The 26,303-nt window shown below is 39.7% G+C and overlaps 1 protein-coding gene across 1 annotated transcript in view; it reads right to left on the bottom strand.

Moving 5' to 3' along the window:
- Window positions 1–26,303, bottom strand: part of CNBD1 (cyclic nucleotide binding domain containing 1) — a 235,978-nt gene that overhangs the window by 80,668 nt on the left and 129,007 nt on the right. The window contains exons 6-8 of the mRNA XM_089518379.1: window positions 15,483–15,655; window positions 4,969–5,103; window positions 2,465–2,597 (exon numbers count right to left, since the gene is read on the bottom strand). Coding sequence (XP_089374505.1) covers window positions 2,465–2,597; window positions 4,969–5,103; window positions 15,483–15,655 — 441 coding nt within the window. The remainder of the gene's footprint in view (window positions 1–2,464; window positions 2,598–4,968; window positions 5,104–15,482; window positions 15,656–26,303) is intronic.

The raw sequence follows: 26,303 nt of genomic DNA, 5'->3' as shown, positions 1-26,303 counted from the left end.
GCCACCTCAGCTCTTTCCCCAGGAAGGGAGCCAGGCCAACAATGAAGCCATGGGGGTGCCTTCATCCCTCCAGTGTCCTCACTGCCATTTCAGCTCCTCCCCCAAGGAGAGAGCCAGGCCAGCAATGAGGCCATGAAGGGTGCACTCATCCCTCTGCTGCCCTAACTGCCACAGTGAAAGGACACCCCCACTGGGTGTGACTTCCCCTCTGGGATGTCATCTAGTGCAGTCTGTTAAAGAAAAAGCAGCATGGGATATACAGTGAAAGAAATAAAACATGTATGTGAGAGTCAGGATGACTCAGCAAAAGCAATTAGAAGCCACACAGGTGTAAAAGGTAATGTAATTAGCAAGTCCTAAATGCCAAGGACAGAAATGCAAAGTGGATAATTGAACACACCTGAGAATTGTTAAAGTGGACAAGGTGAAATGATGAAATCATTAATTATGGGATGAACCAAGAGAACCAATGAAAATGGTTGTACACGCCCACTGGGTGGAAACTGACAAGAGTGGGTGGTGTTTTCCAAGGGCTATAATAATGGCTATGAATCCCAATATATTTTGTGGGTAGTAGTAGTGAGGAGTATTGGAGTTGTGTTGGATAGTTTTGGAGCTGTATATAGTAGAATAAAGTAGATCTTTTATATAAGACTACTGAGTTGTCTGGTGTCTTGAGTCAAGAGACAAGAGCCAGCTGGATCCTGAAGAAGTGGGAAGACTTCTGTGGAAGCAAGAGTGAGAAGGCTTGGAGAGTTTGTCAGGGTCTTCAGCCTATTCTCTGTAACTTTGCTGCTTTAGAGCAAAGCTTTAACCACTGGCCAAAACTGGTCAGCGCCGGTGCGTAACAAGGTGGTGAGTTCGAGCCAGAGGTGAAGAGCTACAACTCCCATCATCCCTGACACAGTCTACACACCTTGCACCTGCCCACGTATGCTACCTTATTGACTTACCACATTTCTATTTTTTCAGAGTTTGTTCTAGTTGGAATTCATTTTGAATTATGCACATGTTAGAAGGGTTGGATATACATTTTTTAAAGGGAGAAAAAAACAATGAGGCAAGTAAACAAATCTTTCCAGTCCAAAGAGAAGCAAAATATATTCTTCTGTTGTATTACCTTTTCTTAATAACTTTTCATTTTCAGTAACGTAATGAGAGAGTTAAGCTCACTGTATAAATATTTGGATGTCATTGCAAAACACTACAAAATTCTGTAGAGTCAAGAAACATCCATTTATAGTACCTCAGCACAAGAATTTGCTTATTCTTATAAGTCTGTGTTCCATCAGTTAATGGAAGCAGTTAAAAACACACAATCTCCGTAAGATCAGCCAAAAGTGTAATTATATAAATCATATAAATGAAAAAAGTGTGAGGAAAGAGTTTCTAATATGATGGTGTCTCTGATAATATATGCAACTCAGGTTTTTAAGGGTTTTTTTTTTAAGAAAAACTACAATTTGTCAGCTAATGCAGATAATCTAAATGCACCACTTGCAACAGAGAAAGGGATAATTAGCATTTTAAATAACTAATTAATTGAAAAATACTATAAAGTTGTTGGTTCTCCTTTCAACGTAGATCAGCCAAGTAATTCATTCATGCATATTATCCAGTTCACTGAAAAGTTTTATGGATTAGTTTTTATAAGCACTAAATAGATAAAGAATAAAACACAGTTTACAGGAACAAATATTTAGTATTGCATTCCATTTGCACACATGCACATTCATGTGTGAGCAAAGGTGGCACGAAAAGAGAGAGTGTCATTAGAAGTGACAACCTTGCATTCCACCTCACCTCCCCAAAAGTGAGTGATTTATCAATGCAGTGCAGATTTTACAGTTCCAAATCAGGTCTATCCAAATGATTTTAAAATTATGAATTTTAGAGTATGAAAGTACTGTTTTAGTATGTATTGGTTTTATATGCTCTTTTAATTGATGTTGTGTGTTTTTAAACTGGTGTTATGTATCCAATCTGTTGTTGTATCTTAGGGTGCGTCTACACTGTAGAAATAATGCAGTTTGACACCACCTTAACTGCTCTGTCTCCAGCCTATAGAATCATGGGATCTGTAGTTTTACAAGGTCTTTAGCTCTGTCTGCCAAAGAGTGCTGGTGCCTCACAAAACTACAAATCCCAAGATGCTGCATGATGGAATCATGAAAGTTAAAGTTGTGTCAAACTGCATTATGCCTACACTGTGGATACATCCTTAATCTATTGTTGTTTCCTGCCAAGGAATATATATTATTCCATTACATCATGACAAACATTTCAAGAACTAGGTCCATAACTGATATATTTGCTGACAAATACAGATTTGTTGTCATTTTAGTTACACTAGACATTCATATACTTAGATCTGAACTGAAGCATACCATATTTGTCCTGTTTTCCATGCTATGAAACCAGACCATGAAGCTTACATGAGAGTTTGAAGTTAAATGATACTCACCATGGTTGGTTGGAAACTTCTTCCATTTTAACTTAGCAGTCAGCTGAAATATAAACACCATAGGCCAGTCTTGGTAATACGGAGAGCCACGGATTAATTCTTCTTTTGCAAGCTGTTCACGCTTTGCTATTTCCTGAAAGACAGTTTTATGCTCAAGTGTAGCAACAAAAGATCTATTTTAAAAAGAAATAAAGGGGAAACAAATATAAAGAGGGGGAAAGTATCTTCAGTAAGGGTAATCAAATACTGAGAAGTGTGAAATTCATATTTATTATGGAGATTACCTTAGTACAACCATTATATTGTACAATTAGGACCTAATGTAACAATGAAGTGGAAATGGAAATGATTTAGTATGCATGTGATGCATTATGGATATTAGATGGTTATAACATTCCATTCAGAAACATCAGTCACCTGTATCCTGTAGCATGTATTGGCATGATAGTAATTGGTGGCTACTTTTGCATTTATTTCTAATATGTGTGAATTTAACATGGAAGTATGGGAGTGCAGGGAACAATTAGATGAAAGGACTGTGTTACTGTATTTGGCCCTGTTTGTACTGACCAAATGAAAGTCCTCTCCTTGTCCTCTCAATGGGGAGTCTGGGCAACACAATCTTAAATTGGTATCCCTACAAAATGATTTAAGGGATCCTACCAAAAGGATCATTTCACCAGCTGTGTTCAAGTGAAAGCAAATGTGTAACAGTGGCCAGATCCCATTCTGCATCTCATTTGAAACCATAGTTGAGCAAACTGGGGGCTATGGGCAACATTTTTCCCAGGGCTGTTTTAATTTTCACCAGGCCTCCACAGGAATAATTTTTTTTAAATTCCATTCTTTTTCCTTCCTAATGCACCCATGAACTCTAGGGAATATGAGGGTCATTTTCTCCACACAAAAAAACCAGCAATGTTAGTGGTCTTTCTTTAAAAAAAAAAAAGGGGGGGGGACAAGACGCAATAAGAAGTAAAATGGTCCAAGGGGGCCAAGAACATGGTAAAAATGCCCCTCTGCTTGACATTTTGGGGTGAAAATGTGTATGTTTCATTAAAGGCGGTATGGCCTTCCAAGGTCTCCTTGAGACTAGTCCAGCCCCTTAGCTTTCCATAGGCTTCCAATCCTGTTCTAAAAATTATGCTAATGAGAAATGGCACTAATCATTATTCCCACAGAGTTTCCAGGCAAATCTCTTAATGGTTAAAAATGTTACTTCAATGATTCACTACATTTAAATAACATAGGGCATCTGTCTTTAGAGGACTGCACAAAGGTTATCTACTCATCTGAGTCCAACTGTCATTTGACATTTGGTTCCCAAAGGTTTCTCCTTAACACCACTCCTCCTGATCAATATTCAATTGGAAAATGCTGGTGTCTGAATTTGCTCATTTCTCTTTTTCCCTTCCATACCTTCTTCCTTCTGTATTATTTCTTTTAAATGGTAAAGCTGAAGGTGAAGTTGATGTCATTTTGAATTTTATGCAGAGTTCCTACAAATATTTACATGATTTCTAAACAGTGTAACTTTATTGTTCCTGTTTGCCATCAAGCTGTTTCCGACTTATGGGCCCCAGGCAGATGGGTGGCTTCAAGTGGCCTCTGGCCACTCCAACTGTGAGCATGTCTCAAGTGGTGCAGAACCATGGTGACCAGACGCCACAGTCCAGAGGCCAGCTGCCATTGAGGTCTACAATGAACTACCAGCAAGGAGTGCTTCTTTTGCATTTGTTTTTTTGTTTGTTTGTTTTGTTTGCAGGTGGGTTTGGGCTGCTGTGCAGCTTCGGCTTGATCCGGGGGCTTGCATCACCTGAACATCATGCCCCTGGTTTAGCCTGAACCTAATTAGGGCCAAATTTATTCAGAAGGGCTTTGTCTTTCCACTCATCTGAGAGAACATGACTTAACCAAGGTCACCCAGTGAGTTTCCAAGGATGAGTGGGGATTCTAACCCTGGTCTCCACAGTCATAGCCCAATACTTAAATCACTAGAATGTATTAGCTTTCAGCTGTGTGACCTATATTGGTAAGGTGACAAATCTATTCCAGATTGAAACTAAACTTTAAGGGGGATTTCCAAGATGCTGCACACATATGGGGGGGTGTTCCAGAGTTCAGCCCTGTGCATAGCTCCTTCAAAATTTGGTCTAAAATCCAGAGTGGTTTCACCACTACCTTTTAATTTGGAAACTATGGTACAACTCCCTTTGTTTCAAACAACAACTAGATGGAAGCATATGCAAATGTTCATATGCAAATTATGATTTATTGCATCCTATGAACTACACTTTTTCCAGCCTGGGACTGAAAAGATTGGGAAGACCAACAAATGCAGCTGGACTGGGTTTGATATGGTAAGTTACTCTCACAATTTTGTCTAGCCACCTAAAGCTAGACAAGGAACTATATATTTCAGACAAATGGCATGGTGGGTTTTAAGAGGGATTATCTTTTCTGTTTCTTACCAAATGAAATTTAAACTTTAAAAAAATGCTCACCTCTTTTACTCTTAAGTACTCTACAGATGAGATTTTGAGAAAGTCACAATCATCCTCTGTAGTGATTGTTAGATTACCATGTTGCAGCTTTGAATGAAGTGGTTCCAAAGTCCCAAAACAACATCCAACACCAAGCTTGGGATAGAGAAAGAGAAAGTAAAATCTAGCATTTCATTTTGTGGGTGTTGAGGACAACAGCATGATGTATGCATTGTATTTCCTTTGAACTAAAAAAAAACACTAAATATATACACCTTGAAAATTTTATAGTAATGCCCAGGACTGACTGATATATTTTACATAAAACATACTATATAAAGATTACCCAAAGAGATTTGATGACAATAAAACAGAAGATGTAATATAGTTTTTTATTTGTTTGTTTGTTTGTTTAATAACATATTTATATCCCGTCCTTTATCTAAAGATCTCAGGGCAGCTTACAATAAAATCAGCTTAAAGCAATAAATAATGATAGAAGTTTACAAGATTTAAAATAATTTCTTTTATTGGCCGATTTTGGTAAAGTTATTTGTTACAGTATGTCTTTCATCTTTTATTGCACCAGCCATCCTAAGAATACTTTTCTGAAGTATGACACAGCCTTCTTTGGAGCAAACAAATAAATCCATCTGGTTAAAAAAAGTCTTGTTAAACTGGACATTAGCTTAATTGTATGAAAGCAATTAACAGTTTTTTTAAATAAAAAAATTAAAATGTATTATTTTTTTGGCAGATGAATCCTATGGAAAAAGTGTGGGAAAATGTGGTTCATGTAATAATAATAATATAATTTATTTATATTTCCCCCCCTCTCTCTTCGGATCAAGGCGGGGATACAACCTAATAAAAACATACAATTACATTCAATAAAATCCACAATACATCATCTCAACAGTAATAATATTGATTATCATAATACAAGAGTTCTATAACAGTGGCATTAGTGTATAGTACCCCTGAGGCCTCATTTTGTACCCACTGAAACACCCCAAGGTTTCCCCAAAAAAACTGGGAAAAGGTGAGGAGGTTTCAGCTCCAAATGGACAGAAAAGCTCTAAACCACTGCAACATGTGGTGAGTTTGTCTCCACATATTAAAACCCACACAACATTTTAAACCTTTCCAATCCTCCCCCTCCTAATTTTTTGAATATTGACAAAAATGGAACTAGATATGACTTGACATCACTTCCAGATGCATGGAATATGCCAATGTGTATTCTGTAAGGGTCCATAGGTAAAAAAAAAAAATCTCCCCTCTCTCCCTTCAGTACTTGAGAAAGCCATTTGGGAAGGGAAATAATTTAATATGAGGATCAGAATCCTTTTCCTACCTATGTCTACACATACGCTACAAATTATCACAGACTGCCCCCAACTCATGGAACTGATCCTCCAAACAAAACACATGGATTTCATCTAGCTTTAACAATTCAGCTGCTTTTTGAGACTTCCACAGAGAATAATGTCAAGTAGAAATGGTTTCTATAAACATTTTATTTTGAGCCAAACTTCCAGACTATATAGAGTAATGCACATATTGTTGCTGTTGTTGTTTCTAATGTCAGCTTTATTCAAAGGCTAAATTACTTACCTATCTAATATTTTCAGATGTTTCCCCTTCTAGTCATGAGTTTATTTTCAGGTTTTATTGTTATGCATTCTGTGCCTAAATGATTTACAATATTTGCTGAAGACTATTTTCCTCTCCTTTCTTCCTAATTCAGCATTATTATCTTACAGGATGCACATTGAGGCACCATGTAGCTACTATGTTCTCTGTGTCATCTCATTAATGTACAGAATAGATCAAAAATGCCATAAATAGAAAATAGGTCTTTGGAATATGTTGCTTTCCAATACATTGTGTATCCTACCTTTATCCCACACCCATATGCTCCATAAGAATACCCCAATAATTTAAATAAAGCATACTTCTTTGGATCCCAAGAAAAATAAGTTCCCTTCCCAGGAAGCTAGGTTGTTCAGTATGACAGAAGAGAAGTGGAGAATATATTAGTCTGATAAGTAAAAATTCCCAGATAGAAAGAAGAAGACACAAGCTTCAAAACTGAGGAAGTATTTGTTCCGCTTACTGCATCCTATTCCAAAAATTCCAAGCCTACTGTCAAAATGTTACAATTTTAGTCCTAAAAATTTCAAGCCTTTTGCTACAATGGAAAAGAGGATTTCTCTTGACTTTGAATAAATGTGTGAGATTTTTTTTTAAGATGCTATTCAATTTTGTTCCCTGATTTGGTATCTGAACCTACTATTAATCCACCTGTATGCCAGTAATAGGTTAATACACTTATCCCCTGTATCACAGATTCCTTATCTATGGATTCAATCATCCACAGCTTGAAAATATTAAATATACATACATACATACCAGTACATATAAATTCCAAAAAGCAAACCTTAATTTTGCCATTTTATGAAAGGGGTACCATTTTACTATGCCGCTGCATTTAACAGGTCATGAGCAGATCTGGATTTTGGTATCCACAGAGAGTCCTGGAAGCAAATCCGAGTGGCTTCATTGGTAGCACAGGCTAGGAGTAAAAGATATGTAGCCCTTCAAATGTTGTTAGAAGCAAACTTCCATCAGATCCTGCCAGCATAGCGATGGCACGAGATCACAGGAGTAGCAGTTCAGTAACATTTGGTATGGGCTATTTTTCTCCGTCTCTCACATAGGCCATTGACTCTAGACAAAAAAAAGTTTCATTTTCTGCCTATTCCTTGGAACAGAATATAGGAGTCAATATAGTGTTCTTTGAATCTGCATGTTGCTAGATATAATTTTGATTATCCAAGTGTCAACAATACAGACAAATTCAGTTTAACTGTTTGAATAATATCACCAGCAACTGATATACCTAAAGATCTAATGGCTCTTGAACTCCTGTGAAATTAGTAGTTGGCAGTCTGAAGAGTTAATTCCAGAAGGAATCATCTCAGATTTCAACCAATTAATAGTATAACCAGAAAGGCCAGAAAAACTGTTAATTATTTTTATCATTTCTGGTATAAAAGATTCAGGTATAGAGATAAACAGAAAAAGGTAATCAGTGTAGAAAGCTGCCTTATATTAATTTTTTTTTTTGTATAAAGCCTGTGACTGCTGTATTTTGCTTAACTACACATGTCATAGTATTCCAGTGCAGACAAAACATTATGAAAAGGACATCCCTATTATGTGTCTGTCTCTCTAGAATCAGGTGTGCACATCTAGATTTTTTAAAAACAAAACTAACCCATTGGTGTTCACTTTCTACTGTGGAGCATAGGAAAAACCTCAAAATCAGTCTCAAATATTCCAGGGGAAAGCTAAATGCTTTCAGCCCCATAAAAAGAGATGGTGAGTTAATTCTATCAGATGCTTTCTTGGTATCAAGTGGAATAACAATACCAGGGTTAGAGTTGTTATTGTATTAATCACATTTATAATGAATTTTCTATTGTCACCTCTCATGTGACAAATAAAAATCGACTGGGGCCACATGAATTAGTGTTGCTGTTGCATTTTGATGCCTATTAGCTAGTACTATTAGCTAATATTTTAGCATCACATTTACAGATATATTAGTCCACAGTTCACACATTGTAGTATGATCTTTGCCTGTTTTGGAACAATGGAAGTACAGGTATTGGAAAAGAAAGTTGGAAAAGAATCAGACTCAAAACTCTTTGGATACATATAGAAAAGACTAGAAATCAACAGCTCTCAAAATAATATCTACGATCTTATACTGAAGATATCTGCACTTGGCCATGATAAGAGGTGTATAATACAAAATACTCATAGAATCATAGAATCATAGAGTTGGAAGAGACCACTAGGGCCATCCAGTCCAACCCCCTGCCATGCAGGAAATCCAATTCAAAGCATCCCTGACAGATGGCTATCCAGCCTCTGTTTAAAGACCTCCAAGGAAGGATACTCTATCACCCTCCGAGGAAGTGCATTCCACTGTCGAACAGCCCTTACTGTCAGGAAGTTCCTCCTAATGTTCAGGTGGAATCTCTTTTCCTGTAGCTTGCATCCATTGTTCCGGGTCCTGTTCTCTGGAGCAGCAGAGAACAAGCTTGCTCCCTCTTCAATATGACATCCTTTCAAATATTTAAACAGGGCTATCATATCACCTCTTAACCTTCTTTTCTCCAGGCTAAACATCCCCAGCTCCCTAAGTCGTTCCTCATAGGGCATGGTTTCCAGACCCTTCACCATTTTTGTCGCCCTCCTTTGGACACGCTCCAGTTTCTCAATGTCCTTTCTGAATTGTGGTGCCCAGAACTGGACACAATATTCTAGGTGGGGCCTGACCAGAGCAGAATACAGTGGCACTATTACTTCTCTTGATCTAGACACTATACTTCTATTGATGCAGCCTAAAATAGCATTGGCCTTTTTAGCTGCCGCATCACACTGTTCACTCATGTTCAACTTGTGGTCTACTTGGACTCCTAGATCCCTTTCACACGTAGTTTCATTCAGCCAGGTGTCACCCATCCTATATCTGTGCATTTTATTTTTCCGCCCTAAGTGCAATACCTTACATTTCTCTGTGTTGAATTTCATTTTGTTAGCTTTGGCCCAGCTTTCTAGTCTATTCAGGTCATTTTGAATCTTGATCCTGTCCTCTGGGGTATTAGCTATTCCTCCTAATTTGGTGTCATCTGCAAATTTGATAAGTATGCTCCCAATTCTGTCATCCAGGTCATTGATAAAGATGTTGAATAGCACTGGGCCCAGGACAGAGCCCTGTGGGACCCCACTGGTCACTTCTCTCCAGGCTGAAAAAGAGCCATTGTTGAGTACCCTTTGGGTTCGGCCGGTCAACCAATTACAGATCCATGTAACAGTTCCTTTGTCTAGCCCACATTTTACAAGCTTGTTTGCAAGAATGTCATGGGAAACCTTGTCAAAGGCCTTACTGAAATCAAGATATACTATATCCACAGCATTCCCTTCATCTACCAAGCTGGTAATTTTATCAAAGAAAGAGATTAGGTTTGTCTGGCATGACTTGTTTCTCTGAAACCCATGTTGACTTTTTGTGATTATGGCATTGCCTTCTAGATGTTCACAGACTCTCTGTTTAATGATCTGCTCCAGAATCTTTCCTGGTATTGATGTCAGACTAACTGGACGATAATTGTTGGGATCCTCTTTTTTTCCCTTTTTGAAGATGGGGACAACGTTTGCCCTCCTCCAGTCAGCTGGGATCTCTCCTGTTCTCCAGGAGTTTTCAAAGATTATTGCCAATGGCTCCGATATTACATTTGCCAGTTCTTTTAATACCCTTGGATGGAGTTCATCTGGTCCCGGAGACTTAAATTCATTTAGATTAATAAGGTGTTCCTCTACTATCTCTTTACTTATTCTGTGCTGAAATTCCCCTATTCTGTCCTCTGCTCCATTATCCTCAGGTTGAGCACCCTTTGCCTTTTCTGAGAAGACTGAGGCAAAGAAGGTGTTGAGTAATTCTGCCTTTTCTCTATCTCCTGTTAGCATTTTGCCATCTTCTCCACGCAGTGGCCCTACCGTTTCCTTCTTCTTCCTTTTGCTGCGGACATATCCAAAAAAGCCCTTTTTATTGTTCTTAACCTCTCTAGCAAGCCTGAGTTCATTCTGCGCTTTAGCTTTTCTGACTTTACCCCTACACATGCCTGCTATTTCTTTGAATTCCTTTTTTGTGATTTCCCCCTTTTTCCATTTCTTATACATGTTCCGTTTCAAACTTAGCTCAGTTGAAAGTTCCTTAGTCATCCATCCTGGTTTCTTGAGACACCTCCCGTTTTTCTTTCTCACTGGAACTGTTTGAAATTGTGCCTTCAGTATCTCTCTTTTGAGAAACTCCCATCCATCCTGAACTCCTTTATCTTTTAGTATTTCTGACCATGGAATCGCCCTCAATACTTCTCTAAGTTTACTGAAATTCGCTCTCCTAAAGTCTAGGATGCGTGTCTGACTCTGCCTGGCTTCTCCTTTCCACTGTATTACAAACTGTTCTGCAGAAAGTGAGTAGGAAGAAGTATTTCTCCTTTTCTCAAAATGTTAGAGTCTGTTGTCATTCAATGACTCTGAACTGTGAGAAATTGGGGAGACAAAAGGAAGTATCACACATCACATTTCAAAATATGAACTTTCTACCACAAGATGTAATGGTTGCTACCAATTTTAATGGCTTTAAAAGGTGATTCAACAAACTCACAGAGGATACGACTAGCAATGACTACTAGTTGTGATGGTTATAATTGTTTGTCCCAGATGATAGTTTGCTTCTGAATACCATTTGCAGGTATAAGGATGTTACACTTCTGATGTGGGTTTTCCATAGGCATCTACTTGTCCACTGTGGAAACAGAATACTGGACTAGATATATCAGCACTGAAGAACTTTTGCCATTCCATATGTTTTTGCCTACAAGGCCCATGAGCTCTATGTAGCATGGGTAATGGTCCAGGATTGTCAAAGCTGTAAGCCATACATTTGCACAGCCAAAGTTTCCCCATTCTTAGTCTTATCAAGAAAGGCCTTTTTGTTGTTGTTAGAAAAGACCCTTGGTCTTATCCAACAAAGCTATTCCTGTGTTCTTAACTTTGCTCTGAAAGTTGAAAAAAATCCCTTGTTATTAGATCCTATAATAACAATGAAGGACAGAACCTGAAAATACAGAATCCCAATCTCCTGAAAAGACCAGGTACACAACACAGAGAGAAATCACTAAAGCATTAAATCATATGTGAGGGGCAACTGAAAATGTCAAGGAAAGTAGGATATACTTTGTTATATAAAGTGCATCTGTCATAATCACAATGTTTCCATACCTAACACGGCAATCACTGCCTTCCTTTTAAGCAGCTGTCAGTGTTTCCATTATAGAATCTATACCATGGAGGTCACAAATTATCTGAGAGACTGCTGCAGGCCATGACACAATATATAAATAATATTAGTACAGGGCTTTAGAACAAAAAAAGTCTCATAAGCAGTAATGAACAATGGCAAAGCAAAACTTCAGAATGGACAAATAACACAGTTTTGTCCTTTTCCTATAGCTTGCATATTTTGGGAACGGGAAAAAAATACAGAAGCTTGTAATTACAAAATGTCTGCAGATGTCCAAATAGAAAATCCAAGCCAAGTGCCATGAAACTCTGTTTTTGAGGGTTTCGTGGGTGCATGTTGTTAACTGCTTCTTAGCACTTAACACAGATAGTTTTCTCTCAATCCAGACTGTGCCTACATTAAAAAAAATTGCCCAGAACAATGTCCATTCTCAGTTAGACATGTAATGCAGCACACTGTAGCTGGGTTGGATATTCTAATATTATACTTTGCCTACAGTGACAAAAGCATCCGCTAAAGCTGTCACCACATCACATGTTTAAAAATGAGCTTTTCTTTCTTTTCATAGGAAGCAGCACTGGCACACCTCTGGCAATCTGTAAGAAAGATCCAATTTAGACAGAAAGAAGAAAGGAGAATTAATCTTTCTCCCCTGTCATTCTTGTTCAAAGTCTGTGTGTTTTATTCTGGTGAGTTAGCATGGGGAATTCTCAAAGACCTTTCCTTTGTGAGCCATTTACTCCTGCATCCTGAAGGCATTTGGAATTCATTTGTTATTTTGTTTGGCTAAGACCTTGGGAAAGATACAATAGTTTTTAAGTGCTTGAAAAGTAAGCCTAGTGGCAGGCTGGCAGCAGTTCTAACTGGTTAGTGTAAGCTGCTTGTCAGTGATTGTAAGTGACAGTGCCAACCACAGATAAAAAATCAAACAACTTCCTCCAACCTTTTCATGCCACTCAGAACAATCAACTCACCAAGGGTGACAGGAGAGAGATCTTAGCGTTTGCCTGATATACCAAACTCAAGGGTCTAGCACACAAAGCTCAGTCTCCTATATAGCTTCCATTCTCTTATCACTTATCAGGACTCAAACAAGTCTTCTGTGGTTAAAGGCACTTGATTCATGAAATGACTCAACATTTTTTTTATTCTTGCTAAAGGAAGTAACGCCACAGATAAATAGAGTGAAAGAATTAAGGTCTTACGGAGCTTGGAAATGGCTATTAAAAATGACAGTTATAGTTTCAAAGTTCCTGCTAAGTAGGTATTGTTCCAGTTGTGCTTTTTTTTAAAAAAGCAGCTAGGTTTTCTGTTTGTCTGTTTGTTTTGCCCATTTTTCAAAAGTACCATATATACTTGAATATAAATCAACCACATGTATAAGTAGAGGCTGATTTGGGGGGCAGAACTATGGGTTTTGATCTGACCCATGGATAAGTCAAGGGCAAAACTTGGAGGCATGTAGCAAAGGATGTAAAGCAAAGAAAAATTATGCCAAAGAACCTGAAAACCTTAGGTAAGCATAATTGTCTGTGCTTACCCTAAAGGCTAAATGAATGAGGAGGGAACTACTGTAAATGGTGGATGTGCAATGTGTGAGGTAGGCAATCAAAGGTTGGCGGGGCTAAGAAAATGCACACATGTCAAGAATGATGCAAAGACAAGGAATATTATTGCATGCAGTTTATCTCTTCATTTTCCCAGTGGGATACATGAGTGTTTAACTTCAAAGACGGGTCATACCACATGCTCCCATATGCAGCCTGTATGCAACCCAGGCTTATCACACGGCTTTTCAAGGACAGGATTTTCCCATCCTTGAAAAGCCACAGGATAAGCCTGGGTTACATACAGGCTGCATACAGGAGAATGTGGTAAGACCTGTCTTTGAAATTAAATGCATGTGTATCCCAGCAGGAAAATGGTGGGAATTAAGAGCATGTGATAATCTCTAAAGCAAAGAAAATTGTGACTATATTAGCAGTGACTACAGCATTTAACTTTGTGCTAACCTTATCTTATTTTAACTCAGAAACACTGACAAACATACAAAAATGTATTATTCAGACCCTTCAGTCCGATTCCTTTCAGCATTCCTTTGAGGGGAAACATCAAAGAGCTGCCACCGCTGCCATTTTCCCACCCAGGCTTTCAAAAAGGTCAGAAGCAGTGCCATCATAGAGAAAGTAAGAGAGGGGCAATGCTTCTTTTAGGTGCTCCAGGGATGGACTAAATTCTTGCATTTCACCATTCTACTCAGAGAAGGGAATGGTTCCATTTTTATAAGAATTAAATACTGTGGTTATATTGATAAGTTGATACAAGTTTTTTTTGGGTCAATTTTTTGACTAAAATTTCTAGACTCCGGCTCATGTTGTAATGTCTGTGGTATGTTGTAGTTGTTGAAGGATGACAAGATGGATGACAGAATAGTGTTTTGTATGTATGTTTAAGATATAGCTTGCATCATCCAGTTCTTGCTGTTTCTTTGAAGTAATTAAAAACCAACAGTATAGCTACTGTACATATTTTGTTCCCTCAAGTCATTTCCAGTTTATGGTGACCCTAAGGTCAACCTATCACTGGATTTTCTTGCCAGGATTTCATAGAATCATAGAATCGTAGAGTTGGAAGAGAACACAAGGGCCATCCAGTCCAAGCCCCTGCCATGCAGGAAATCCAAATCAAAGCATCCCGACAGATTTGTTCAGAGGGGGTTGCCTTTGACTTCTCCTGAGGCCAAGAGAGTGTGATGTGCCCAATGGGTTTCCATAGTAGAGTGGGAATTTAAACCCTGGTCTTCAGAGTCAAAGTCCAATGTTCAAACCATCAGTGGCATCACTGGGAGGTGCATGAGGTGACATCTCAGAGGAAGGATGACACCTGATTGGTCCTTCCTTTCACTGCAGGGAGTGTGGAGCTCCAGCTGGGGCCCACCACTTCTTCTCTACTGTTGTGGCTCCCAAGGGTGCCAAGGTAACAGAGAAGGAGGGATGAGCACATGCTTTTCTCTCATTGTCCACTGCTCTGGGCTGAATGAGCTGAGGCAATGGGGAAGGACGGGAGCATTGTGTGGGTGCCTGCCCCTCTCCCATTGCCTTGGCTCACTCACCCAAGCTTGCCCCTCCTTCCCTGTTATTCCTGGAAAAACTATACCTGTTGCATCCATTATTCCTATTTGCATCCATTAGCAGCTATTAAGGCTAAGGAGTTCTGTGAAGAGGAAAGATGGTTTAAAAGGGAATTGTGAAGATGGACAAAACACCTAGTGCTGCAGATTGATCACCTCTGCATTCCATATGAAGAATAAAATATAAAGTGTCTTTCACACTATGTAATTATTTAGAAGTCTCTCCCAAAATTCTTTACCAGAGAACACTATAGTGTCTCACCAACTGCATATCCCAGGATTCCATAGGATGCTGTTAAAGTGGTATTAAAGTGTTATAACTGTGTAGTGCAAAAGACACAACTACACAAAATATACACAAATGCTAGGATTCTTTTTTTTGAGTAGGAAAGATTACAATGTACACATTGTCCCTTACTTTTCTGCATCCCTTCCATTTCTTAATGACTGTGTGTGACTAAGGAACGTTATAAGTGTCCAATTGGCCTGCTCAGCTACTACTGCTATTTTTTCTTAACTTACCAATGGTTGGGGTGGCAATGACCAGGATAATTTAGATGCTTGGATGGTGGAAGAAGAAGAACCAACAGAAGCAGTTGCAGAAACAAAATCTCCTCCAACCATTTTCTTGTAATATTTTGTCTGTGGTCTAACAGATCCTTTGAGTACTGCATAGAACCCCTTGTTTCCAACCACTGGAATTAAAATAAAAATTGAATTAAAAATAGGTTGTTATTTTTCAGCCCATTGGAGAGAAAAATGACATGTCTGCCACATGATTCAAAATAACATAACACAGTAAAAGTACGTATGTAATTTGTGTACAATTTACAAAAAAAACATTCTTGGGGGAAATCCAAGTTAGTACATTTTCTGAACTGTTTTCTGCTCTACAGGTGCCAAACAGGCCTCTGATGTTCACTTCTTCTACCCATTTAAATCCCTTCCATGTCTTTAGATGATTTGTTGTTGTATGCCTTTAAGTCAATTCAAATATAAGGCGACCCTAAGGCAAACATATGATGGTGATTTCTTGGCAAGATTTCTTCAGAGGAAGTTTGCCATTGTCTTTTTGTGGGGCTAAGAGAGTGTAAGTTATCCAAGCCCACCAAGTGAGTTTCTGTGGCGAAGCAGAGATTTAAATATAGAAAAACTTCTTAAAGACTGGGAACCATTTTTAAATTGTATTAATAAGAAAGAATGCTTCCTGATGCTCCTGGATTTGGAGTATTGAAAATTGTGAGAAAAAGATGACTAGAAGAATAGTTGATACTATGCCACAGGAGATTATCGCACAGCCATTTATGCCCTGGCCAGGCACAGGATGGGATCTGGTCGGAACGGGGGGAAATGGGTGTTATCGAACAGTAAATTGCTGCTGTGCTGTTGCTCAACCATCCCCTATCTCCCAAGCATGCTCTTCCGGCTGATTTTGGTGGTACAGAAGCCTTCCGTACCATCAAAATTGGCCAGAAGAGTGCACCCAAGGGTGGGTGATGCTTGGGCGGCAGCACAGCAGCAATTTCCTGTGCCATAACACCCATTTTTCCCCATTCCAACCCGATCCCATCCCATGTACAGTCAGGACAAAAATGGCCATGCGATAATCTTCTACATTAGGAAGAAAAGGTTTGTATATTATATTTATATCTATGCCTTTAGTATATCTATGCCAGTGGTTCCGTTCCTACCTCTCCGGGAGGTCCCAGATGGTGCAGCTGGGAGACGTGTGCTCTGATGAGAGGCCCCTTAAAACTGGGGTCCCTCAAGGAGCCATTCTGTCTCCCATGCTATTTAACATTTACATGAAACCGCTGGGAGAGATCATCCGGAGACATGGGGCGCGGGGTTATCAGTACGCTGATGACACCCAAATTATTTTCTCTATGTCTCCGACTGATGCAGTGACCGGGGATGGCGTCTCTCCTCTCGTGGCCTGTCTAGAGTCAGTAATGGGCTGGATGAGGGAAAACCGACTCAAATTGAATCCAGAGAAAACGGAGGTACTAGTGATAGGTTCCCCTGGTCCAGGAATGGCGGTGGTTCCACCTGTCCTGAACGGGGTCACGCTCCCTGTGAAGGACTCCGTGCGCAGTCTGGGGGTGCTTCTTGACTCGTTGCTTCACCTGACTGCTCAGGTGAATGCGACGGTCAAGAGCACCTGTTATCAGCTTCGGCTGATTCGCCAGCTGCGCCCATACCTGGCCCAGAGGGACCTAGAAACTGTTGTACATGCTCTGGTAACTTCGAGACTGGATTTCTGCAATGTACTCTACATGGGGCAACCCTTATACCAAACTCGGAAGCTGCAAATGGTGCAGAACATGGCAGCCCGGCTGGTCACTGGTGCTCCCAGGACCAGCCATATAACATCGGTTCTGAAAGACCTCCATTGGCTGCCCATTTGCTTCCGAGCCCAATATAAGGCGTTGGTAATCACCTATAAAGCCCTAAATGGCTTGGGCCCGGGATACCTGAAGGACCGCCTCTCCCCATACATTCCGCCTCGCACCCTCAGAACGTCTGGGCAGCAATTACTGAAGGTGCCTGGGGCTAGGTTGGCCTCCACTACACGGAGGTCATTCTCCACAGCTGCCCCAGCCCTTTGGAATACGCTGCCCACCGAGCTCCGCTCGTCTACCACCCTGGCCCAATTCAGGAAGGATTTAAAGACCTTCCTGTTCCAACAGGCATTCCCCGAATAAAATCCTGTGGGCCTCCCTCCTCTTCCGTGGCCAAGAGGCTGGGCTATGGGGCTTTTGTTGGTTATTTTTCTGTATAATCATTGTATTGTATTTTAACGTTTGATATGTATATTGATTGTATTTTAATCCTTGCTGTAAGCCGCCCTGATTTCTAGAAGGGTGGGATATAAATAAAAAATTTATTATTATTTATTTTTATGAGCAGGAAGTCAAAAGGCTTTCATGTTTATGGCAAAAATAAGGTAATGGGCTTTTAGTATTGTAATCTGTCGAGTTGATATAGGTGCATAGTGTGTACTTGTGTTTGCAATATGAGTTATGTATTTTTTAATGTGCACATCTGGGATATAATAATGGAAAAGATAGTAACATTATTTTAATAAACCACTCAAACTACTATACAGTGTCAACTCTCTAAGTTTAGATGATTATGGAGGGAGTACAGAATCTGAATGATTTTCTCAATTACTGTATTTTCTGGCGTATATGACTACTTTTTAACCCAGGAAAATCTTCTCAAAAGTCGAGGATTGTCTTATACGCCAGGTGTCATCTTATAGGGCAGGTGCTGAAACTTCTGAGCCAGACTGGAGAATCTGCGGTCGCTGCATATGGTGGGGGGGAGCTCAAAAACGGCTGCGGCCACATCCCCACCATATGTGACGATCGTATGAAAGCAGCTAACGCAGCTGAGACAGGAAAGGCTGGGCAGGCAGGGAGAGCTGACCAATCCAAGCAGGCTTTGTATACAACAAGGTTTCCTGCTAAGTACCTTCATGTCATTTGAATTAAAATTACCATAATGAAATCAAATCTGATGTTTTTTAAATTTTTATTTGGTGTGCATTGGAAGAGGGGTAGTCTTATACAGTGAGTATATCCCAAACTCTTTACTTTAACTGGAAAAGTTGGGGGTCGTCATATTCCCAGTCGTCTTATACACCGGAAAATACAGTATATATTTTGACAATCCTGTCATGATGTAATTAAAAATAAATAATTATGACTATCTGTTATATGTTATCTTAAAATTCTGTTTCAAAAGTAAAAAATATTGCTTTCTGATAAACAGGCTTAGATGATATGAAAATAGAGAATAATTGATAAAATATAACAAGAATGCATTCTTGTATGTCTGTTTAACATATGACCCACATGTCCCTATTTAGCACAGCCTCCAAGTAAATCAGTGTCTCTAGTCTTCCCCTTTTAGAAACATCTTGCTAAAATGGTGCACTTCTGTGAAGTTATTTTATCTCTAATGTATGTGCATATAAAAACACATAAAAAAGACACACATGGGAATGGCAATCATATGATCAGATGAAAACCAGGATAAGTGTGGCCAAGCAACATTACAGCATGGTCAAGACAAACATTGGCACTTTACAGACCGCCCAAAAAGGGCGGTCTGCCGGCGCTGCTGGTTGCTGCGTCCAGGAACCGCAGCGGCCAAACTGCGCGATTCCCGGACACAACAAAAAAGAAGCTGCAAAGTGCAGCTTCTTTTTGCACCGTGGAAATGGTGCCCAAAGCGCCAATGGCGCACTGGCGGTGTCATTTTTGCCGCATGACATGTGGATGCTAGGCGTCTGAGACGTCAAGATGGCAGTGCCCGTGTAGAACGGGAGCCGCCATTTTGCACACGCCGAGCGTGTACTAGGGTTAGGGGCATCCAGAAAGGACGCCCCTTTCTAACCCTAATACATGCTTGGCACGTACTTTCAGCGCATGTGTAATGCGCCATTATAAATGAAAAAGAACACATAAGATAGGAGAGGGTGCAGCAATTTGCTTTTGCCTGAGCCTACTGGGAAGAGCAAGATTCTACCTCTACTTTCTTCTGTGATAACTGAGCGCAAACCACTTTAGTGCTTTGAAATCATTTAGTTGCACTTGAAATAAATGGAGGATAAAGGCAAAAGTAGGAGTAGAAGAGATAAACTAGGGCATTTTAAAAGCATCTCTTAAAGTGGAATGACAGAGGCTTAATTTGGACTGTTCTTGCCAAATTGTGACAGTTGGGGAGTACAGTCCGTCCTCGCCTTACGCGAGGGATCCATTCCGGATCCCTCCGCGTAAGGCGAATTCCGCCTATGCTCGAGCCCCATTGAAAACAATGGGGCTCATGCGCAGTGGCACGGCGGCACGGGCGCGTGTGGGGCGCAACGGGCGCGTGCGCCCATTCAATTGAATGGGACGCACCGCCCCTTCCGCCCTGCACGTGCCCCGCAGCTTGAGCGCGTATGCTCAAGGCCCCGTAAGGTGCGCCTGCGTATGGCGCGGGCGCGCTGTATAAGCAGTGTGTCCTGATTTGTATAGGGTAGTTCTGTATTAGAAAAGACTGTCAGCAGAATATTCCTCTACATGAAGGTGTCCAATGTTTGAAGGTCTGAACAGTCTAAGTCCAGTTTAAAAATAAAAACCTATGAGAACAGAAAGCAGGGCCTTGAAACTTCATATCTACAGTTTCAACTTCAACAGCAGCCTAAGCACATGGATCAACAGCTCATATACATAACTCCTGATGATTTTTTTCTCAACATGAGAAAATGAGGGTGAAGTGTTGGTTAATGGCTGTCAATTTCTTATGCCTGTTGATGAAGAATAAACCTAAGCTAGTAGATTTATCCTTTGCCCCAACCCAATAATAAAAATTTCTAAATTTGAATCTATATGTTTTACTGTATACAAATGTTGCCTTCCCCCACATTTTTATGACACCTAAAAGGGTCTGCTGTGAGCCTACATGTGAACATTACAGTACCAAATGGCTGACTATTTCAAATGCTTTTGTGGTTCATTCTGAGCTGTTAACATTGTATGCCACACAATGTTTTTAATCTAAAGAGTAAACCTCTTTGTGGCTTTTAAATCAATGGAGAATAAGGGAGTAAATGAATATAGCCCAGATCCCATCAAGTAATGTGACGTGGAAAGAGATGGTCCATAAGAGAATAATAGGTGTTACAAGGTTGTCCTGTTCCTATCTGTGAAATGATGTTTTGGCCTAGTCTTGAACTTCCAGCTGTGTCATTAGGTTGTCTTCAGTTTAATGAATGCAACACCCACTCTCTATTTTGTGAGACACATTAAGGGGGAAAATATTGCTGAAAGCATTTCAAAAAGATATCTTCTGAGGTAGCTAATACCCCAGAGGACAGGATAAGAATTCAAAATGACCTTAACAGATTAGAAAGCTGGGCCAAAACTAACAAAATAAATGTTAAAGCGAGAAATGCAAAATAGTACACTTAGGGGTGAAAATGAAATGCACAGATGGGTGACAGCTGGCCTGACAATAATACGTGTGAAAGGGATCTAGGAGTCTTAGTAGGCCACTAGCTGAACATAAGTCAACAGTGTGGCCACTTGGAAAGTCAATGTGAATGTGATTCTAGACTGCATCCTTATAGTGTGTGTGTGTGTGTAGTGTAGTGTAGTGTCTACATTCAGGGAAGTAATAATACTACTCTATTCTGCTTTCGTGAGACCTCACCTGGAATACTATGTCCAGTTTTGGGCACCACAACTCAAAAAGGATGTTGATAAGCTGGAGCATGGCCAGAGGAGGGCTACCAAAATGGTAAAAGATCTAGAAACTATGGCAAAAGGTTTAGGGAGCTGAGTATGCTTAGCATGGAGAAGAGAATCCATGTTTAAATATTTGAAGGGATGTCATATTGATGATGAAACAAGTTTGTTTTCTGATGCTTCAAAGACTAGGTCACAGAGCAATAGATTCAAACTGCAGGCAAAGAGATTCCACCTAAACATCAAGAAGAACTTCTTGACAGTAAGAGCTGTTTGATAGTGGAATATGCTACCTCAAAGAGTGGTGGAGTTTCCTTCTTTGGTGATTTTTAAACAGAGGCTGGATGGCCATCCATTGGGAATGCTTTGATAATGTATTACTGCATGGCAGGGGGTTGGACTGGATGGCCTTTGTCATCTCTTCCAACTCTATGATTCTATATCTGAGAAATAAATTAGGATAAAACCCCTTGTTACTGAACAACATCTCTCACAAACATCCATTTTTCTTACTTTTTGTTTCCATGACACTGTCTGTAAAACGATCTTCAAAGATTAAAGACTTGTCAGGCATGTATTATTTTTTTATCTAGTCAGTTTTACATAGCAAAAAATCAATTTTGTGTTTATTTTTAACTTGCCAAATCAGATAAGATTGAAAATACTGCTTAAGCAGGTTCAAAGAAGTGGAAAAGATTGCACCTTGATGCAAAGCAGCTTTTTCTTTAAAGGCATGATGTGACAACCTGAGTCATTAAGATGAGCTTTTATCGCATGCATACATTGGCACTCAGCAATTTTAGGCCACTTTTTACACCAGTATATTGCATTGTGTGTGTGTATATATATATATAATCAACATAGCCAACAGAACACAACTGTCCTAGTGGTCAAGATACCAAAGGAGGTTTGGACAAGTTGCCCAGATTTACAATGCTGCAAGCAAGATGCCAGTTTTCATCACTATCATCTCAGTCACAAGCTCTGACCTTAACATTGTCCTTTTTATTATCTTAACATAATTTATGCTAATGTATTTCCTACCTGTTTAGATTACAATTCTGAATGTCTATTAATAATATGTCCTTCAGTTGCTATATTCAGTTTAGGTGACTTCTTCCTAACATGTAAGGTATCAGTGCAATATTAAACTTAAAGAATTAATACATTTGGTGGAATCAATGGATTCACAATAAAAGCTAAATCCCATGTTATATTAAAACCTAATAAACAACCCCCCCTTGTACATGCACACAGAGGGGTGAAATGGGGGGGGGGGGGGGGAAAGCAGCAATAGAGGGAAGATTGAAACATTCACTCCTCCATTCAAGGGTCATCTTTCATGGGGCCTATCGTGCAGTTGGGAATCCAGCATGCTTATTAGTAAAGGAGAAAGCAAGAGCTCAATCTCTACACTATACAGTATGAATGTATAGTCTAATTTAGCACTGAAATGTTGCTGTCTTAACTATTGCTATATAATTGTTGCTAACTGTTTGAAATCTGGATTTAACCAGGGTGACATACAAACCCCAGGTGACACTAGAAGCTCCATGAAAGACAGCTGAAGCATTCTGAATGACCTTGTGAGACTGAGGGAATGGGTTCAGAGTAGTGAAATTAAATTTAATAAGCTGAGAATGAAAAAAGAAGTTGAATTCATGAATATAAATCACTAACTAAATTCACTTTACTTCACTGCACTGTAATCCCACATAAACAGGGCTGGATCCAAGTTTTTTTAGAAGAGGTTTCAGTTGGTCAGAATGGCCCTACCTCTTTCTTACAATTGGTGTCACTTCCTATTCACATGTCTCTTCTTTGTACCAAATTGGCACCACTTTTGAAAAAGACACAGAGAGAAAAACCCAAGACATACATGAGATTTTTGTTCTTCCCCTTACTCTTCTCACTACATATTCTCTCGCACATACTCTCTCATAGAGGGAGAGCACATGAATAGTCAGGAAGATGGAGAGCAACAACATGGATAGCAATAGTATCTGGGCAGTTTTCATCTCCGTGGCATGGTGAATCCAGTGTGGGTTTGTGTCTGAACTTTAAAGGAGTTGTCCAACTTGTTGATCCCTTGTCATCCCAAACCATTCATCAGCTTGGATAATTTCTTTTAAAGTTCAAACTAAATCCCACATTGAATTCACTCACCTAATGGAACAACACAGTTGGCACTTACAGGGGAGCCGTTCTGCACACACACACACCCGTGAGTACCAAAACTCACACATATTCAAGCCCCATAGGATTGAATGGAGCGCGTGCATGTGGGGTGCACACAACGGGAATAGGTCCCATTGATGTTAATGGCGGTTGCCCCTCTGTGGATGTTCAAGTCTGCGGATCTCAAGTCCATGGACTTGGAAGGGCGACTGTAGTTCCGACTAGAATATGATTCCAGACTACTAGCCATACTAACCGGGGCTTGTGGAATTTGCAGTTTGTGAAAGACAGAGTTGATGCATGCCCTCTCCTAGATTCTTCCTATCAGAGCTATGGGAATATCTCTGGAGAGGAGAAGGAGGAATTGAAAACAGTTTGGCTATTACTGTAGTTTCTAAATTGCTAGGAGAAGGACAAATAGGGGACAGTGTGGTAGAGTGCAGAGAAAGGTGAGGAAGGATACCATTAAGAAGCCAAGCCCTCCCTTGGTCCAAGCCTCAGAGGTAGAGAAGAACTGCTGGACCTCATCCCCTTCCCCACCACCACTCCCTTCTCGTTTTGTGTCGTGTCTTTTTAGATTGTAAGCCTGAGGGCAGAGAACCATCTAATCAAAAGATTGTATGTACAGCGCTGTGTAAATTTACAGCGCTTTATAAAAATAGGATAATAATAATAACAATAATAATAATAATAATTGTTACAGAGTGAACTGATCACAGTGAGCCAGCCTAGAACTGTTTAGAGGAGGCCTTGAGATAAGCCTTTTACTGTTTAATCACTACCTGCGCCTAGAAAAGTGGACAAACAAACAGTAAAAATCTCAGAATGGGAGATTTTTAAGAATCCTGCCACACATAACCAGAAAAACTCAAGATATAAATATTTGCCCCCTTTTAGAATAACTTTATTTTCCTTCAAATAACCCAGAGTGGGTCTACAAAATGATTTGATCATAAAGTCCCTTGTACAAGTAAAAATGACTGGAGAATAAATAGCATAAGTGTACTTTGCAATAAATTATTTTCATGTGTACTATTTCCGCAGAGTAATAAGAATTGTCTTTAGACTGTAGAATAGGAGAGCAGAGGAAAGCATTAGAACTGACACTAGAGATGCAACTTGTAACAATTTTTTTCTTGAGGGAAGCAAAGAGTAATTTTAATTTTTCTTTCCTGTTGTGAGAAAGTCTTAGGAAACCATGCAGTTCTTAACATGGGCCTGTGAAGATGAGACTCACCCACCCACTTCTTTTCTCAGATGACAACACAATGGGTCTTTTTGATCCCACAGCTGCCACCAATTATGTGATGGCAACCATGTGGCACTGTCAAAATTTCTTTAAACCTTTCACTACTTTTTAATGTGTGCCACCACTGCCATCAATAATGTGAAGGTGATGGCTACTATACCACCAATTCTTCACTGTGAGACTTGAACCCTCTTAAGTGTTTCTTGCACAGTAACTCACTTTAAATGCCAGCCTTCTGGGTTTCAAATTACACACACACACAGTTTGGCACCAAATATTATTTGACAGCCACACACCTACTATCTAATGTGTGCCAAACCTAAACAACTTTTTTCAATGTTGGTAGTGGTTTTAATGTGTTTCTGAAATCACTTCAGACAGCTGCTTGTTGAAACAAAGTAAGAAATTTATTTACAAGTCAGGATGAATGCAGTATCTTTTTAGTGGATAGTGTTCACAATGGATACGGTGTATAAATGCTTTATAAGTTACATAGTTTATTTTTTATTTTTATTTTTAACTTATTAGTTACACAGTTTAACACATTCTTTAGGTGGTCTTTGTAATTGTTTCTTTATAACTTTATATATATTCAGTTACAGACTAGGTTATCGCAGAACCTGTATTAAACTTTTGTATCTCATAACCTTTATGTCTACTTGTGACTCCACTAGTCCCCAAACAAAATGAAGATGTTCACATGACATCGTTATATCGTTCCTTTATCGTTTTAACAGATAGACGATTCCAAAAGATTTTCACATGAGGCTGTTAGTGTTCTTAAATCGTTGATATATCAGAATTCAGCAATAAATGATTACAAAACGATTTCAAAACAGTTACATTCACACACTGGACACAGCAACGATTTAAGAATGATTTAGCAACGATTTAAGAACACTAACAGCCTCATGTGAAAATCTTTTGGAATCGTCTATTTGTTAAGATGATTCCACCACACTTTGGAACGATAAAGGAACGATATAACGATGCCGTGTGAAAATCTTCTATGTCTCACACAGGACACTATAACAATTTAAGTAAGGGACACTCTTTGTCCCTTTCTTGGGTACCTAAAACCCTTTTGAACTGCCCTCTACAGTAGCCTAACCTAGCCTCAATGGCTCTTCATCCCTCAGGGTAAAGTAACACCGCATGCACCCAGCACCCCTGCATGTACCCAGCACCTCAACAACTTTCAAACGTGCTCCTCCTCTTATATATTCACTCCTGGGATCAGCCTCCAACTTTTCCTGGCTTCACTCCCATTGGCTAGTGCAAAGGTTCTAAGCTATCTGTTGTTTCCACAGGGGGAAAGGTGGCCCCTAGAGTGGATCCAGCCTTCTGTGATAGTGGCATTGGTCTTGCATCTGATGGGCATTGATTTATGGTGCTGTGGAGAACTGTATTGGGAGTTCATCAGGGATCCAGGGGTGCTGGGTTCATGTGGTGTTGCTATTATAGGGGCAACACCTGATCAGCATCCCCCGGTGACAAGAAGTAGAGATGCAAACATGTGATAAATCAGTTACCTGAATTACGAATGGGTGATTAACCAGTTACCCCTTTGCTATCCCAAAGCTTGGCCATGACCAAGCAAATTGGTCATCGATCAATTCAGGGATTGGTTGATACCAGATACAGACCTCATGTACTTTTGGGCCAACCCTAACTGTA

This window comes from Sceloporus occidentalis, unplaced genomic scaffold (assembly GCF_023333645.1).
Source record: "Sceloporus occidentalis isolate IW3139 unplaced genomic scaffold, rSceOcc1.0.p SCAF_3, whole genome shotgun sequence".
Lineage (NCBI taxonomy): Eukaryota > Metazoa > Chordata > Lepidosauria > Squamata > Phrynosomatidae > Sceloporus > Sceloporus occidentalis.
The sequence above is the reverse complement of the archived record's forward strand: the minus strand, read 5'-3'. Positions and strand labels throughout refer to the sequence as shown.